At 41.8% G+C, this 17364-nt stretch overlaps 2 protein-coding genes across 5 annotated transcripts in view; one reads left to right on the plus strand and one right to left on the minus strand.

Moving 5' to 3' along the window:
* The window catches only part of SUMO1 (small ubiquitin like modifier 1), a 31649-nt gene extending 22927 nt beyond the window's left edge, over positions 1-8722 (plus strand). Inside the window, exons 4-5 of the mRNA XM_073633294.1 lie at positions 3188-3259; positions 6245-8722. Coding sequence (XP_073489395.1) covers positions 3188-3259; positions 6245-6313 — 141 coding nt within the window. The 3' untranslated portion in view covers positions 6314-8722. The remainder of the gene's footprint in view (positions 1-3187; positions 3260-6244) is intronic.
* KIAA2012 (KIAA2012 ortholog) overlaps positions 5353-17364 on the minus strand; it is a 313387-nt gene continuing 301375 nt past the window's right edge. For 2 of the 4 annotated variants that reach the window (XM_073633292.1, XM_073633293.1), the window contains exon 27: positions 12005-15551. In XM_073633292.1, coding sequence (XP_073489393.1) covers positions 15386-15551 — 166 coding nt within the window. In that variant the 3' untranslated portion in view covers positions 12005-15385. Of the gene's footprint in view, positions 5655-7934; positions 8361-12004; positions 15552-17364 lie in introns of those variants that run through there. The other 2 variants (XM_073633290.1, XM_073633291.1) reach the window with 2 other exon arrangements.

A 17364-nucleotide genomic window follows, 5' to 3' on the forward strand; every position in this document is an offset into this window, starting at 1 on the left:
CTTCACTGGCCTCACGATTCGATTCGATTACGATTATCAGGTCCACGATTCACGATGCATCACGATTACTGCGCGCGGTTTTCATTCAAAAAAATTAAGTAGTCAGAAGAACTCCATTTTTTAAATTTTATCTGTTCTTAAAAAAAAAGACAACACTCCTTGCATGTAGCAAAGTGTAAACAGTGCAGACAATTTAAAGAGGAGCTCCAGACTGCCCCCAAATGACTACAGGAGATGGTCAGAGACTGCAGACATGATACAGGAGATGGTCAGAGACTGCAGACATGATACAGGAGATGGTCAGAGACTGCAGACATACTACAGGAGATGGACAGAGACTGCAGACATGGTACAAGAGATGGTCAGAGACTGCAGACATGGTACAGGAGATGGTCAGAGACTGCAGACATGGTGCAGGAGATGGTCAGAGACTGCAGACATGGTGCAGGAGATGGTCAGAGACTGCAGACATGGTGCAGGAGATGGTCAGAGACTGCAGACATGGTGCAGGAGATGGTCAGAGACTGCAGACATGGTGCAGGAGATGGTCAGAGACTGCAGACATGGTGCAGGAGATGGTCAGAGACTGCAGACATGGTGCAGGAGATGGTCAGAGACTGCAGACATGGTGCAGGAGATGGTCAGAGACTGCAGACATGGTGCAGGAGATGGTCAGAGACTGCAGACATGGTGCAGGAGATGGTCAGAGACTGCAGACATGGTGCAGGAGATGGTCAGAGACTGCAGACATGGTGCAGGAGATGGTCAGAGACTGCAGACATGGTACAGGAGATGGTCAGAGACTGCAGACATGGTACAGGAGATGGTCAGAGACTGCAGACATGGTGCAGGAGATGGTCAGAGACTGCAGACATGGTGCAGGAGATGGTCAGAGACTGCAGACATGGTGCAGGAGATGGTCAGAGACTGCAGACATGGTGCAGGAGATGGTCAGAGACTGCAGACATGGTGCAGGAGATGGTCAGAGACTGCAGACATGGTGCAGGAGATGGTCAGAGACTGCAGACATGGTGCAGGAGATGGTCAGAGACTGCAGACATGGTGCAGGAGATGGTCAGAGACTGCAGACATGGTGCAGGAGATGGTCAGAGACTGCAGACATGGTGCAGGAGATGGTCAGAGACTGCAGACATGGTGCAGGAGATGGTCAGAGACTGCAGACATGGTGCAGGAGATGGTCAGAGACTGCAGACATGGTGCAGGAGATGGTCAGAGACTGCAGACATGGTGCAGGAGATGGTCAGAGACTGCAGACATGGTACAGGAGATGGTCAGAGACTGCAGACATGGTACAGGAGATGGTCAGAGACTGCAGACATGGTACAGGAGATGGTCAGAGACTGCAGACATGGTACAGGAGATGGTCAGAGACTGCAGACATGGTACAGGAGATGGTCAGAGACTGCAGACATGGTACAGGAGATGGTCAGAGACTGCAGACATGGTACAGGAGATGGTCAGAGACTGCAGACATGGTACAGGAGATGGTCAGAGACTGCAGACATGGTACAGGAGATGGTCAGAGACTGCAGACATGGTACAGGAGATGGTCAGAGACTGCAGACATGGTACAGGAGATGGTCAGAGACTGCAGACCTGCTGGACATGGTAAGGGAGGTGCCAGACTGTCCTATCCAAGATGAATAATACCCCGCCGCCCTCACCACTAACCTGCCCCATATAACACTATTACCATAGCGCTCCCCTGCCCAGTGTCACCACGGACCAATTCTCATCCTTCTCCCACCTCTACACAGTGAACATGCAAATAGGGCAATAAATCAAAAAATTGTGTGCAGAGCTTTGTGGTGATAATAAATGCACAAAAAAGTCTTACTTATTCAAAGTAATTCCAGTGCTGAGTGTTCTCTGCTGTGTTCAAATCATTCACCAGAAATCAGGAATGACACAGCAGAGAACACTCAGCACTGGAATTACTTTGAATAAGTAAGACTTTTTTGTGCATTTATTATCACCACAAAGCTCTGCACACAATTTTTTGTTTTATTGCCCTATCTGTATGTTCACTGTGTAAGGTGGGGGAAGAGCAGAGGTGTCCTCCCATGCGGCCCCCTTACCTGGCTTGATATGCTGCAGCTCCACTCTCTTCCTCGTCTCCGTCACACCTGCTTGACATGCCGCGGCTCCACTCTCCTCCTCGGAGCTCCGTGCTCCACAAGCCGGCCACCGCCACTCTTAGCAGCGGCGCTCCATGTCCCACAACATGCATACAGCGTCGCTCCTCGCAGGGCAGCAGGGGGATGACGTAAGTCAGAGGCAGCAAGAAGGAAAAGCCGGCGCGGCTTACTTCCGCTGCTCTTCGGCGGTTTTCGGCTCCCTTCGGTCGCGGAGGCGGGGCATAACGCGGCACGAGGATGACGTCATCCTCAATCGATGCCTTAAAGCTATAGCATCGATGCCGCATCGTGGACGGTCGGATGCCGATGCATCGATTCGGCGATTAATTTCAACAGCCCTAATGCATAGCATACTAGCTCATTATGAATTACTTACCTGAGATCTGGAGTGACTTTCGGGTATTGCGGTGCCGGAGCCGCAATGACGTCACTCCCGCGCATGCACGCTGGTGCCGCAACTAACGGCAGGATCGCCGTTAGAAACGGCACGCTCAGTGCGCCTGCGCCCAATGTCTGCGGCGCATGCACCGTAGACATCGGTGCCACTATTTCTCCAAATATCCCCTAAACCATTTAGGTTTGGGAGATATTTCTTGCACCTACAGGTAAGCCTTAATCTAGGCTTACCTGTAGGTTAAAGTGGTTGTAATGGGTTTACAACCACTTTCATTCTTCTGTCATAAAAGGCCCATGCCTTCACCTTCCATGTTCAGTACTCTAGTATGAGGAAGATAGCAATTTTAGGTGATCAGTGTGGAGAAATCTACCAAACCAGAGGACTGCAGGCCTGGCACTTGTCATGGTTTGTTTTAATAAATTACTGTTTAACCACTTTTTGCAGTTCATTTGTTGTTGTTCACTCTGGAAGATTAGGAGTTTATTTTGCTTAGATGTTTTTTATTTTAACCATTTGCTTTTGGGCTTAGAGGCTAGCAGTAACTTTTCCCCACTGTTTGGCCAATCCATCATTTATTTTTACCAGTGTATTAATAACATTTTTCTTTTTTTTTTTTTTTTTTTTTTTTTAGGGAGTTCCCATGAATTCTCTAAGGTTTCTTTTTGAAGGACAGAGAATTTCAGATCACCAGACCCCAAAAGAGGTTAGTTGTGTACATATATTGCATTGTTTGTTGCACGAGTGTCATATAGAAATAGATTTATTTTAATGGTACAGTACAGGACACAGGCTTAAATATTTATAGACTTTGGGTTATACGCTGGTACCATCAGGTGACTGGACACTGGCAAAGCTTTTCGGGGACATGTTCCTGTATGTGCCCCCTATAACCATATCCCACTCTGTGGGTCCTCAGTTTTTTGCTGGTGTCCTAAGGTGATGGACCTCTTTTCATCTATGGAGAAATTGATATCAGCTAACTAGATTATTGTTTTACTTTGAACCTTTTAATCAACAGTCTTCTAATGCAACAATAGAAGCCGTGTATCTGGATCAGTGTAACTTCAGCCCAACCTTGGGGCTGGACCTTTGCACCAGACTAAGACTTAATTCTGACACCGTTCTCTCCATCTGATTTTAGCTCTGTTTCAGGCATGCCACAAGCAACCCACCTGACTAAAGCAGACTTTTTTTGCACCAGTGTCACAATTTTTCCTACAGCTAGCTGCTTTATTACAGCCATCATTGTCAACGCCTCAAAAATGCAAGACTCCTTCAGCTATACCGTCTGTAGTGAGTAGGATCCCAATATGCCTGCCCTGGGAGAGGCAAAACTTCAAGGAATATGCTTGCAAATGTGGATATGGGCAAATTATCCTCTAGAACAGTGATGGCGAACCTTGGCACCCCAGATGTTTTGGAACTACATTTCCCATGATGCTCATGCCTTCTGCAGAGGGCATGAGCATCATGGGAAATGTAGTTCCAAAACACCTGGGGTGCCAAGGTTCGCCATCACTGCTCTAGAACTTGCATTAGATGCTCTGGTAATTTCATGGACTAATTTCAGGCTAATCTATGCCTTTCTTCCAATGTGCATTTTGCCTCAACTGGCCTGCATAATAGAGCAAGAGACGGGACATGTGATTTTCATTGCACCAAATTTGCCCAGAAGAATCTGGTACAGGCATACTCAGACTGTTAGACAATCCCTGGTCTCTTCCCGACCGGCCTGACTTGCTGTCCCAAGACCCCTCTATTCCATCTGCTTCTAAATCTCTAACTTTAATTGCATGGCTGTAGAAGTCCAAGTTTTAAAAGATCCATATAAGTTCAGGTCCTAAAAGGGCCTGAGTCTGTCATCCCCAACCCCACCTTGCTTAAAGCAAGAAAAGCCATTTCCAGAAATATCTACTATTGTACATGAAAATCCTTCTTTGCCTGGTATGAACACAGGCACTTCAACCTTGTAGATTACTCTGCGCCTTGTATTCTGGCCTTTCTACAATCAGGGCTTGGCCAGAACTTGTCTGTAAGCACTCTGAAAGAATGGGCTTTGACCAGAAAACTCTGACCTTCCCATGTCAAAACCATATACCAGTGTGTATCAGGTCCCCCTTGCAGCACCTTAATCCATTTCTCTCTGCCCTGAAGAAACCACCCTTGGAACCTATCGGGATAATCCCCCTTGGATGATATCTGCTGCAAAGTAGCCTTCTTGGTTGCTATCACATTTTGGTTAGACTTGTCTCTCAGATAGCAGCTGTTTGCTCACAAGGACAAGTTTGTTTTATGCCCAAGGCCACCTTCCTAAGGTGATATCAGTCTTCCACCTCAGTGAAGACCTGTTACTTCCATTTTTGTGCCCTACTCTGAAACACCCAAAACCTTCTCGCTTCCTAGGCATAGGCAAAGCCATCAGAATACACACCAAAGCTACATCTTCTACCAAAAAAGAAAAACAGACTGGGATTGATTTACTAAAACTGGAGAGTGTGAAATCTGGTGCAACTGTGCATGGTAACCAATAAGTTTCTAACTTCAGCTTGTTCAATTAAGCTTTGACAAAAAACCTGGAAGATGATTGGTTTGGTTTCTGTGTAGAGCTACACCAGATTTCTCTCTCTCTCCCCCCTCTCTCTCCCCCCCCTCTCTCTCTCTCTCCCCCCCTCTCTCTCTCTCCCCCCTCTCTCTCTCCCCCCTCTCTTTCCCCTCTCTTCTCTCTCTCCCCCCTCTCTCTCCCCTCTCTTCTCTCTCTCCCCCCTCTCTCTCCCCTCTCTTCTTCTCTTCTTCTCTCCTCTCCTCTCTCCCCTCTCTTCTTCTCTCCCCTCTCTCCCCTCTCTGACCCTGTCATGGCCAAAAATCTGCCATAGCTAGATGGATAAGACCGCTCATCTGAAGAGTTTACACTCTAACAGGAAAAGCTCCTCAAGCATTCCTACATGCGCTCTCCACCAGATCAGTGTGTGTTTCCTGGGGATTCCAAAATCAAGCCTCTGTTCCCCTGCATTGTAAGGCCATGTCTTGGTCCTCTTCATACCAGGTAGACGTCTAATCATCTTCTTGCAGCAGCACGCTGAAGTTGGGTCTGTTGATACCTGTGGGTTAGATATGCAGGGATAAACGCTAGCATTGCAGTTCTTCATGAGTGGGGTGTCATAAATGTAGTAGATTCATGCATGTCATGTTGCTATACTTTTTATTCTATTTGCATTTCTAAGCAGCAGAAAAGTCTGATAGGAAAACTTCCATTAACAGCCATAAAGAGATTTTCTTTTTTTTCCTCCTAGGGTGAACTATTTAGCAAAATTTAGTTTACTGCATAATAGGAAGAAGGTAAAGACTGTTAGTCTTGTCTCTTCTCAAACACTTGCAGCACATCTTGATGAGGCGTGACATCAAACGTGATCATAATCTTTGTAGTTTAACTGCTACACTGTGTACAAGTAGTGTGGTTTTGTTGCTATAACCACAATGTTACTATAATAGCCTTGGCCACAGTGACTGGGTTGGAAGCTGAATGCAGTGTTTTGCAAATGGTGATTTTTGTCCTTTGATCGTGATACCTCGACAAAGAAGTGTTGTCAAGACTGCTACCGTGCTAAGTACTCTGTTGGTTTTCATTTAAAACATTAAAATCTTCTTATAAAGTCTTGTGATGTAACCCTGTCTTTTTTTTGTTTTACAGCTGGGCATGGAAGAGGAAGATGTTATTGAAGTTTATCAGGAACAGACTGGGGGGCTCTCTTCGTTTTAAAATTTCCTGGGGTTTTTCATCCCTTCTTTTGGCACTTCCTTTATTTGCCATGTTGGATTTTTTTCTTAATTTTATTTTGTAATATGCCGTTTTACCTTCCCTACGTACTGTTTCATTTCTCGCTGTATCAAGCCAGCTGTTGTCACCTCAACATCACTTCATTTCAGCTGCAACAGTATGTACCGAGATGAGCAACTTCTGCATACTGCATCAGTTATGGCCCGTCTTCTCTGCTTCTAAACAGTGAGGATCCAGCATGGAAAAGACATGGTAATGTGAAGACAAGGCGAAAACAACTGGGGACTTTGGAACTGCTTCACTTTTAAAGTAGAATAACCATGACTCCATGAATAACTTCATTGTTCCAGCGCCTGCCCAGGAGATGTAGGGATTATGTTCTTAGAAGTGTCCATGCTACACAATCCCTTATGTACAAATGTTTGGTGTATCTTTTATTTTTGTGGGGCATGGGTTTTAAAAAAAAAAAAAAAAAAAAAAAAAGAAAGAAAAAAAATGCGTTGTCTGTATTGGCTTAATTGAAGAAATATTAAAAAAAAAAAAAAACACAAGAAACATTTGTAAAACCTGCTCTCTGCTTTGTTATGGTTTTTCCCAGTGGATTCGAAGAAAACCTTCCATTTAGATATTTTCACTTTTATTTCAGTGGATGTTCTTGGCAAAGTCTCATTTTGCAAGTGTTTGTTTAGAGCAACTCTGTCACTGTACTAGAACAAAAAAAATTGTTGTTATGCCTGGATATCAGGCAAAGTTCAGATACTTCAAGGTAATGTTCCACTCGGCTGCCTCCTTAAGTTCTTTAAACCAGTGGTCTCTAAATTTGCGCCCTGGGGGGCCAGATGTGGCCATTTGCTTGACTTTATCTTGCCCTTGACTCCCACTGGCCACTGTCCAGTCCCCCTAAAGCTTGAAGGACAGTAAACTGGCCCTTTGCTTGGAGACCCATCTTAAACATTCCTATTATTTATTATTATTATTCACTATGATGGGCTGCCTCACTGGGCAAAAAAGGGACAGGCAAGTTGCAACACTGTTTACCGCTGAAGATTTCCAGAGCATTTAGACTGCATTCGTCAAGGCAAAATGAAACAAACATCTGTAATAGATGCACATTTTACCATATTTTTTAAATCCCTTTAAAAACCCTACAGAAAATTACCTGTTACTTTGCCAGAAATGCACCCAGCTCCTTTGTCCTGGTGTGAGATGACACAGCAGGGTTGATTTATTTAAAACTGGAGCATGCAACTCTGTATAGAAAGCAATCTGCTTTCAGATTTTATTGTGAAAGTTTAATGAACAAAGCTCTAGTTGGTAGCAGATTGGTTTCCATGCACAGCTGCACCAGATTCTGAGTGCTCCAATTTTATTAAACCCCCACAGCATTTTTGTCGACTGAGAAGTGTCAGTCCTGCCTATATGTCTTTTGCTGAACTACTCCTACCCATATCTCCACAACATAAGCCTAATTATTCTGTAGTCCAAATTAAAAACTAGTAAGGCTCTTTGAAATACCGCAGGAAGTATACAGGAGATAGTTTTTGCACTCATCAAACAAGATATACCAACATTCTTTCAATAGTATATTACACAGACCACAATGGAACAAATAAGAGAAGTTTATTTTTGGAGTTTAGATACAGTACACTTTAATGGTAAGAATTAGCATTTTATGATATACAGTTACCTCTAGATTGCTTGCACTTTACACTGGAAAGTAGTTTGTGTGTTTCCTTTTTCTTTTTTTGTATAGTGACAGAGTTGCTTTTTAAAGGCAATAAACTGGGGCAGATATCTAGTTAGAGAGTGATAGCGTGAAGATCTCTCTACTTGTTTGCCACATCATAACCACAACCCCTGTGTTCTGCATTTTTTGGCAAAAACTTGGAAAACAAGGACTGAGAAACCCTGATTCTGTACATTTCTCAAAATTATGGTAATATGTTTTTTTTAAAAAAATGTCTTGTTGGTTAAATTTTTCTTTTTGCGTTTTCTTTTGTCTATAAACATTTGATTCGATGTCTGTTATCTAAAAAAAAAAAAAAAAAAGCTTAAGCCTTTTGATGCGCGTTTACAGTCTGTACAGTCTCCATTACATTTGCCAACAACTACACAGTATGAGGGTTACCTAACAACTGGTTATAACCTGAACGGATCTTTAAGCTTTCTGCACTACATAGTTGATTATAAATCTAAAGCTTTCCACACACAAAACAAACTGATTGTACATTTGAGTTTATAATGGTAATAAACCCAAAAACAAATATCTAATATATTGCAGTTTACAACTTAAAGGTGGTGGCTGCATAGCTATGATTTAGGACCTTATAGGCAGAAATGTGTTAGCGGATTGCTTTTAATGCTGTTACAATAAACAAAAGATTTGGTGGATTCTGCTGTGCTGGATGCTTGCTTTACTTGGTGTAATGCTAGATGCACTGGCAGATTTAAATGGACTTGACAATCAAACAAGGTTGTGCCGATACTAAGCATTTGCACGAGTACTTGTACCTGTGCAAATGCTCCAATACCTAAAATAGATACCTTTTGCATTGCGATTTGAGGCTATACAAAATAAATGGGCTCAAATCGCACTGCAAAGAATCAACAGGAATGCGGTGTGATTCCTGTCTAAATCACATGCAGGTTTCTGCACTGCTCCTGTGTGAACCCACGCTTGTCATAGTGACTTTAGCCTGGGTTAAATAGGAGCAGTGTGGGAAACCGCATGTGATGCGGGTAGGAATCACACCACATTCCTGTTCAAACCGCAGGTGATTCTTTGCAGTACAATTTGAGACATTTTTTTATGGACTTAAATCGCACTGCAAAGATATCAGTACTCTTATTCACCGGTTAAAAAAAAAACTGTATCGGTGCAACCCTACTATCAAAGTTGAACTCCTGCTAACACTTTTTAAGCATTTAAAAACATTTTTTTTCTTTTTTTGGGATAAGGGTTTTGCATAAATGAATAAAGATTACTATTGTAAGCAGTTATGTTAGTGTTAAAGCCTAACTCCAGATTTTATTTCACTTTAGTTTGTGTGAGCCAAGCCAGCCCAAACCATTTTCTTTACTAATACATGTGGCTGCTGTCAGCACTTTATAAACTGTATGTAGCATCAGCAGCACACAGTATACCGGCACTGTGTTATGGTAGAAACAGGAAAATCAAGTCAGGCTCAGCCATTCACAGGACGCTTTGTAATTTTTGATTGAGTTTAAGGCTTCCTCTGATGTGCTGTGGTGGAGAGACAGGATGATAATGTCATGATTTCTACTTCGGAGGAAGTCTTGTAATCATTCATAAAATGCAAAGCCTCATGTAAATGGCTGAGCAGAGCTCAGCCCAACTCAATTTTGGACCGTTGCCGGAACACAGCACTGTATAATGCTTGTAGCTAACTGTTCCAGCGCTGCCACCTTTCCTGTGTTCTTGTCTTTCATGTACAATGCAGGATTAATAGCCCTGCATTGTATATGATAATACTGAGGGACCACCCAAAGGGCCAGGGAGAAGAGAACAGTGCTGAAGCCTGGTGCAGTGAGTACAGTAAGTAATAAAGCCTCTTCCAATCCCCCTAGTGGGACCCTACTGTAAGGTGTTTTTTTTTATGATCTTAACTTTCAGCTTTAATTAGATTGTGCAGCAATTGTTTAATCAATTTGTTGTGTGTCTGTCTGTTCTACATTATTACAAAGATTGTTGGGCTATTGTGCTAGTACCTCATACATTCCAGTTAAAGTCTACAAAAAATGTTTTAAAGTGGTTGTAAACCCTTACAGACCACTTTTCGCTACAGGTAAGCCTATAATAAGGCTTATCTGTAGCTACCCAGGATATCTCCTAAACCTGCATAGATATCCCCTGTATTTGCATGTGCCGACGTCATCGGCATATGCGCACTGACACAAACTGAAGCAATGGCACGTATGCGCCGTTGCTTCAGTGAGTGTGCTGTTACCGCGCACATGTGCGGGAGTGATGTCATCGCGGCTCCGGCCAATCACAGTGCCGGAGCCGTGATACCTGGGAGTGATGTCGCCGGCTGGTGCTGTGTATGGCCACCACAGCGAGAGCTTCGATCCCAGGTAAGTATTAGATAATGAGCTAGCATGCTATGCATACTAGCTCATTATGCCTTTGTCTTGCAGGTGTTAGTTTTTTTTTTTTTTTTTTTTAAATGGGTTTAAAATCACTTTAAGATATATTGGACTTTACCGGTACCAGAGAGGGATGGCCACTCCAGATTAAGAAAGTAACAGTGTTTTATTACAAATGATTAAAAATGTTTGTATGTTAAAAACAGAGTACAATGCCAAATATTATGTCGGCCATACTTATAACCATCATTATTAGTCTTTGCAAATTGATCCAAGAGGTTGATGTGTTTCGCCTTCTTCAGGACCGCCTTCATTTGGTAAAAAGTGATGTGTAGGTTGACATTGTAAGACATAAGATGTTGATAATTTTAAAGCACTATAGGATTTATGCTCATTATTGTATGTTCTTTTCTTTAGTTAGGCTATTTTTCTTTGCAACCAAACTAAGGAAGCTAATGGGTGAAACACGTTAACCTGTTGGATCAATTTGCAAAGACTAATAATGATGGTTATGAGTACGGCCGACATAATATTTGGAATCGTAACGTTTTTAACGTACAAACATTTTTAATCAATTGTAATCTGGTGTGGTCGTCCCTCTCATGTACCAGTAAAGTCCAATATATCTTTAAACATTTTTTGTAGAATCTATTGTTCCACGTGAAGTGTAATTTTTATTAATTGATCAGCTTTGAACGTATTTTTGGTATTTATTTTGTGTAAAAGAAAGCATTGTCATAATATATGAAGGATTTAGGTTATTTTTTTAGCAAGACTGCGGTATTAGAAAAAAAGGCTCCACAACCTTTAGTAATATTTATGTATATGGAAAAAAAACAATATTAAGAAAAATTCATAGCCTTCAATTGTTGACTTTTCCCTTCTGCAACACTAGTTGCCTGGCTGCCAGCCTAATCCAATAGCTGTCATCGAATACATTCAGGCAGGCAACTGGCATTTTCAGGAGGAAAGAATAGAGAATCTAGTGGAGAAATGTGACAGCATCAGTTGGTTTTGTATTAACTACTGCAGCTGGTAAGCACTGGGATTTCTAGTGGGGGTGTACACTGCTGTAGCTCTTGGGAAAGGAAAGAAGCAATTAGATAATTTAGAAAGTTTTGCAGCAACCACACAAAGCTTAAATACCACTATTTTAGGCCAGCTGCACACAGGCAAAATAATTTACTGATGTTTACTCAGGAACTTGTTGACAAAGTTTGTGAGTAAACCTGTGTAAAGACCTGAGTTATGTTGACTATAGGTGAGTAAAGGTGCGTAAGCATATAGACGAGTAAAATCCTTAATTGCCAGTGTTGTAATATACTCCTTAATATTCACATAAACACACGTATGCGAGTAAATTACTGAACTCAAATGTAAAATTTTCTATTTTTGCTTTACTGCTCTGTGCTCTATGCTGTATTACAGATTTTATATTTCAGCTGTGTTCATGGTGCAATAGGCAACAATGTATCTAATTTCAAATCCATAAAAAAAAAAGCTAGCTAGCTTTATAGATAGATGTCTATTGTTTTTTTGTTTTTGTTTTTTTTTGGGGGGGGGGGGGGGGGGGGCGGAGGCGGCTGCCCGGCGATGAGACAAAAGCCTGGCTCAAGGTATGACTTTCAATAGATCTCAGGGAGGTAGCTGCACTCTTTCTTTCGAGGTAGTTTCACACTCTTCCTTACCACTCTGTCACCGTCATCTTCTGAGTGGTTTCTTCCTTTGGCCATTGGGCAGCTGCTGATGATGTAACTCCTGTGCAAGTGCACAGAATTTTAACCATCCTGACTCAATTCTCAGGCATCTTATTTTGCAGCAGGCAGAGTACACAACAAAAAAAATGCTAATTGAAAGGTAAGCATTTTTTTGGGCAGAAGAGGTTCAACCTATTCTGTCAAAAAGATCAACCTTCTAACATTTTTTGTTGTTAGGTTTTCTTTCACTTTAAATCAGGGGTCTCAAACTGGTAGCCCTCCAGCTGTTGCGGAACTACAAGTCCCATCATGCCTTAGCCTGTGGGAGTCATGCTTGTAACTGTCAGCCTTGCAATGCCTCATGGGACTTGTAGTTCCGCAACTGCTGGAGGGCCGCCAGTTTGAGACCCCTGCTTTAAATCATGCATTTGAGTGCAACTTGACATATAATAATAGAAGTCAGTGTAGTGTTTAGAAAGTAAGGATTGACATGACCCTGGCCTGGCTGAGCAGAGTCGGGGTCCCATAGACAGGATAATGCTAGATAGGGATCAGGCATCGGCAGGTGTCTTTAGAGACACTACAACATTCTAGGGTAGGGTTCCACTACTTGGGTGTTGATAATGATTATACAAGTATTGGTAGTTTAGCATTTTCATCCAGTGGCAAACTAATAAACCTTACTCAAGAAATAAATATATTTAGTGCATCCATTAACAGAAGGTATGAATAATACAATTTTTAAAAATGTGCATGCAAATCATATCCTGTAAACATAGCAAAGTATTTCCCCAAAGCCCAACTGAAGCTTCAGTTTAAATCAGTTAAATATATTACAGGTGCTTCAAAACAAAATGTTCAAAGTTGTAGTTTTTCTTTCAAAAGGATCTACAGCATGTGGGCAGGGGACAGGCTTTTCTACTCAGTGTGGGACCCTTCTTCTCTGAGTGGAAGCAGCAGTCTCAATGCAGTCAAACCAATAGCTCTACTCCAAAGACATGCTGGTAGGTTAATTGGCTTCTGTCCAAAAAAATTGGCCCTAGTATATGAATTGGGACCTTAAATTGAGGGTAGGGACTGATGTGAGTGTGCGATGTACAGGGTTAGGGACAATTGTAGACACGCACCCACACTCACTCAGGTTGAACTGGATGGACTGGTGTCTTTATTCAACCTTACTATGTAACTATGTAACAATCAGCAAAGCCACACTGATTGGAGAGCTTTGCCTCTGGCTCAGCAGAGGGCCTGTCTGACCTTTGTAAATAGAGCACTGCTTCATCACAAAGAGCAAGTGTGTTTGCAGGGGGCAGGCTTTTTTTAATTTAAAACTAACTGTAAGATATTGCAAACTTTGTGTTTTAATGAACTTAGAATGTATTTAGCCAACTTAAATTAAATTTCTATTTGGCTTTAAAGTAAGGAATTGTGACCGAAAAACTAGTTTAAAGCTTTTAAAGCTGAAGTTTAGAATATATTTTGTAAAGGGGGGGGGGGGGGGATACAGCACCAAGCACATTAGTTATGTGTAATGGCGTGCACACCATTACCTGTAGGCTGCTGCTTCTTGGTAAACTCTTCCCTTCATTGCCTCCTTAACTGCTTGCCGACCAGCTCACGAAGATGTGCGTCGGCATGATGGCACAGCTGGGCAAATAGGCATACCTGTACGTCCCCTTTAAGATGCAGCTTAGTGGACGCTGCGTACTCCATGAGCGTGCCCGTGGACTCGATGTCCACCGGAGGCCCGCGAACGTGACACGGAGCGGCAGAACGGGGAGATGCCTATGTAAACAAGGCTTTTCCCTGTTCTGCCTAGCAACATGACAGGGAGCTACTGCTCTCTGTCATGTTGTAGTGAGCCCATCCCCCCCCCAGTTAGAAACACTCCCTAGGACACACTTAACCCCTTGATCGCCCCCCTAGTGTTTAACCCCTTCCCTGCCACTGTTATTTACACAATAATCAGTGCATTTTTATAGCACTGATCGCTGTATAAATGTCACTGGTCCCAAAATAGTGTCAAAAGTGTCCAATGTGTCCGCCGCAATGTCGCAGCCACAATAAAATTTGCAGATCGCAGCCATTACTAATAAAAAAATATTATGCCATAATTCTATCCCCTATTTTGTAGACGATATAACTTTTGTGCAAACCAATCAATATACGCTTATCACAATTTTTTTTTTTTAACCAAAAATATGTAGAAGAATACATATCGGCCTAAACTGAGAAAGAAATTTTTTTTAATATATTTTTTGGGTATATTTATAATAGCAAAAAGTAAAAAAAATTGCTTTTTTTTTTCAAAATTCTCGCTTTTTTTGTTTATAGCACAAAAAATAAAAACCGCAGAGGTGATCAAATACCACCAAAAGAAAGCTCTATTTGTGGGAAAAAAAGGACGTCAATTTTGTTTGGGTGCAAGGTCGCACGACCGCGCAATTGTCAGTTAAAGCAACGCAGTGCCGTATCGCAAAAAGTGCCCTGGTCAGGAAGGGGGTAAATTCTTCCGGGGCTGAAGTGGTTAAAAGCTGTCAGATATTGCCCTTAGTAGATCTTCCAGTGCTGTGAGAGTTAACAGCCATCACTACTAGTATGAATAGTTGCACAGCTTGTCCAATCCCCTTTTGCCCTCTCTGCCATTCACAAAAGTCATATTACTATTCTCCCAGAATGCAACAGGTTCTGTGAATAGGTGGTGGAGAGCCTGTTATCCAACTGCTCCTCTTCAATTTACAGAATGCGATGCATTTTGGGAGAATATTAATACAGGTTTTTTAAATGGTGGAAAGTGCAAATGAGTGGTGCAACTTTCTAGAAAAGCCGTAGCAGCTGTTACCTCTCACAGGGGAGATTTACTAAAACCCGTGCACTCAGAATCTGGTGCAGCTGTGCATGGTAGCCAATCGACTTCTAACTTCAGCTTGTTCAATTACGTTTTGGCAATAAAACCTGGAAGCTGATTGATTTCTTTTGCAGAGTTGCACCAGATTTTGCATACTACAGTTTTAGCAAATAACCCCCACAGTGTCACAAGATAGCTACTCAGGGCAAGGTACTGAAAAGGAAATTTTACCAATAAGCAGCAACCTGCAGATAATGGGATACGCACCGTTACACATAACTAATTTGTTTGGTGCTGTACTAAAAAAAAAAGTGCTAAACTGCAGCTTTAAATATACGCTGAGCTTACATGATTGTTTTTTGTTTTCTTTGCTAATGCACATACTTCCTAAAAGCAAACTTTTTAAACCAGCTCTCCTTCCACAGATAGAGGCAGCCCAAGTAGTTCCAGGAACTCAAAGTAAGAGAACACCCAAGATCTGGAGACACCTTGGGTCTGGTCCATGCCAACTGACTCCTTCATCAGTCCTCTGTTAAACTGCAGTTGTTTCTCCAGAGCTGCTGTCTGCCTGTTAGGACAAAAGAAAAAGTTACTTTTATCTATTTGTAGACTGTGATTGCACAGGAATCAATTGTAAACATTGTGGTACTAGGAACACTCCAAAAATGATTTAGGAAAAATTGATTGGAGCAAGCTTTTCTGAAAATTTAAAACCGGATATTTTAAGGAAAGCTGCATTTGCAGTAAGAACAATTCTAAAGCATATGTAATTTCAATACCGACTTTTCACTAATATAATGTTATTTAATAATTGTTGGAATTTTCCAAACCTATCAAAAAATCTAATGTTGCTTTCCTTGCAATATGACAATTTGCGCCGCCCTCTACCAAAAATCTTACTCCCTTACTTTTTTGACTGGCTTGCTGAAGTCTGTACAGCGCTACTTAGCCCCTGTTCACACCTGTGCGATTTTACACACATGGGCTGATGTGTGGCAATACAAGACAAGAGGATTACCGTTATTTTCTATGGGGGCCTGTTAACACCTGTGCATTTCTCTTACATGATCTTGGAAAAAAGTACAGGAGCTTTCTTTGGTGCAACAATGCATAATTTCAGCCTCTTGGCTTTCAATGGGAACATATGAAAATATACTGTATAAAAGATGCATAAAAAAACACACGAAAAATGCACATGTACTAGTATGAACTTAGCTATGATATCCCTCACAACAAGATTTGCACCAAAAAATACTTTTCGATAAATGCTAAAACAGAAACGTAAATGTTTTTAATTACAGTAAAACAAACTATTTTCTTTTTATTAAAGCCTAACTCTGGGCAAAATTTTTTTTTTTAGTTTTAGATAAAGTGGGTGATGACTAGAATTGATGTCTGTTTTTTATTGCTTTTTCTCAGTCAAGGAAAACCCCCCATTTATTTCCTGTCCCCGAGAACATGCAAGAAGTATAAACAACATCCACACTAGGGACAATGATAAAAACCTGACACGATTGTTAACTTTTCCCTTAAAGCTAATAAAAGTGATTTCTGTTTCCATCTCCTCAACGGTTTAAATGGAAAGCAATGAAAACCAGAAAGAATGCTTAACCTTTCCCCAAACTAGCCAAAACTACAAAAGAAGTTTTTGCTTAATTTTTGCTTTTAAGTAATTTACAAAGGAAAAACAGCTTGCAACAATAGAAGTGTAAGAACTATATGAATGCAAAGGAAGGTTTAAATCCATGTTTCTTTCTCATCCATTGAGGTAAACAGGAAGCCTTTCACCTTTGGGTTATGCTGTTGCCTACAGGAGGATTAGACACAACCAACAGCTGTAGGCCAACCCAAGATAACCCCTTCCCACTACCAGTATGCTTTAATATTTTGCTAGTGCCCTAGGAGGATGGATGCCTTTTTTCAGCTCTGCAGTATAAAAGACTAACCAGTTTTGGCTAGCACTTTATTTTCTTTAATGAAGACTCTTCTGTACACTGCTACTAGAGCTGGTAACTTCTATTTCACCTATTTAGGGTGGCTGCACTCGGCCTGGCCTTTGGAGTGCCCCATCTTGTCCCCACTGGAGTGGATATTGCAGGGATAGCCTGAAAAAGATCTTATGGCACTAGTTTCTGCATAGGGCGTTTTCCAGACCCTATTTTGGTAAAAAGCTGCAGAGCATACAGAGCTGTTCAAACCCATCAGAGACATTTCTCTCTCTACTCTTCCTCACAAGGTGGTATTCCTTGTTACCATCACCTCTGCAAAGAGTGTATTAGGACTGCAGTCTTTTCCTGCAAGGTACCCTTTCTGGTTTTATATAGGGACAAGGTTGTGTTAAGACCTAGGACTTCCTTCTTGCTTAAGCCACTTTCAGACTG

The sequence above is a fragment of the Aquarana catesbeiana genome, linkage group LG06 (genome assembly GCF_042186555.1).
Source record: "Aquarana catesbeiana isolate 2022-GZ linkage group LG06, ASM4218655v1, whole genome shotgun sequence".
In the NCBI taxonomy this organism is placed as follows: Eukaryota; Metazoa; Chordata; class Amphibia; order Anura; family Ranidae; genus Aquarana; species Aquarana catesbeiana.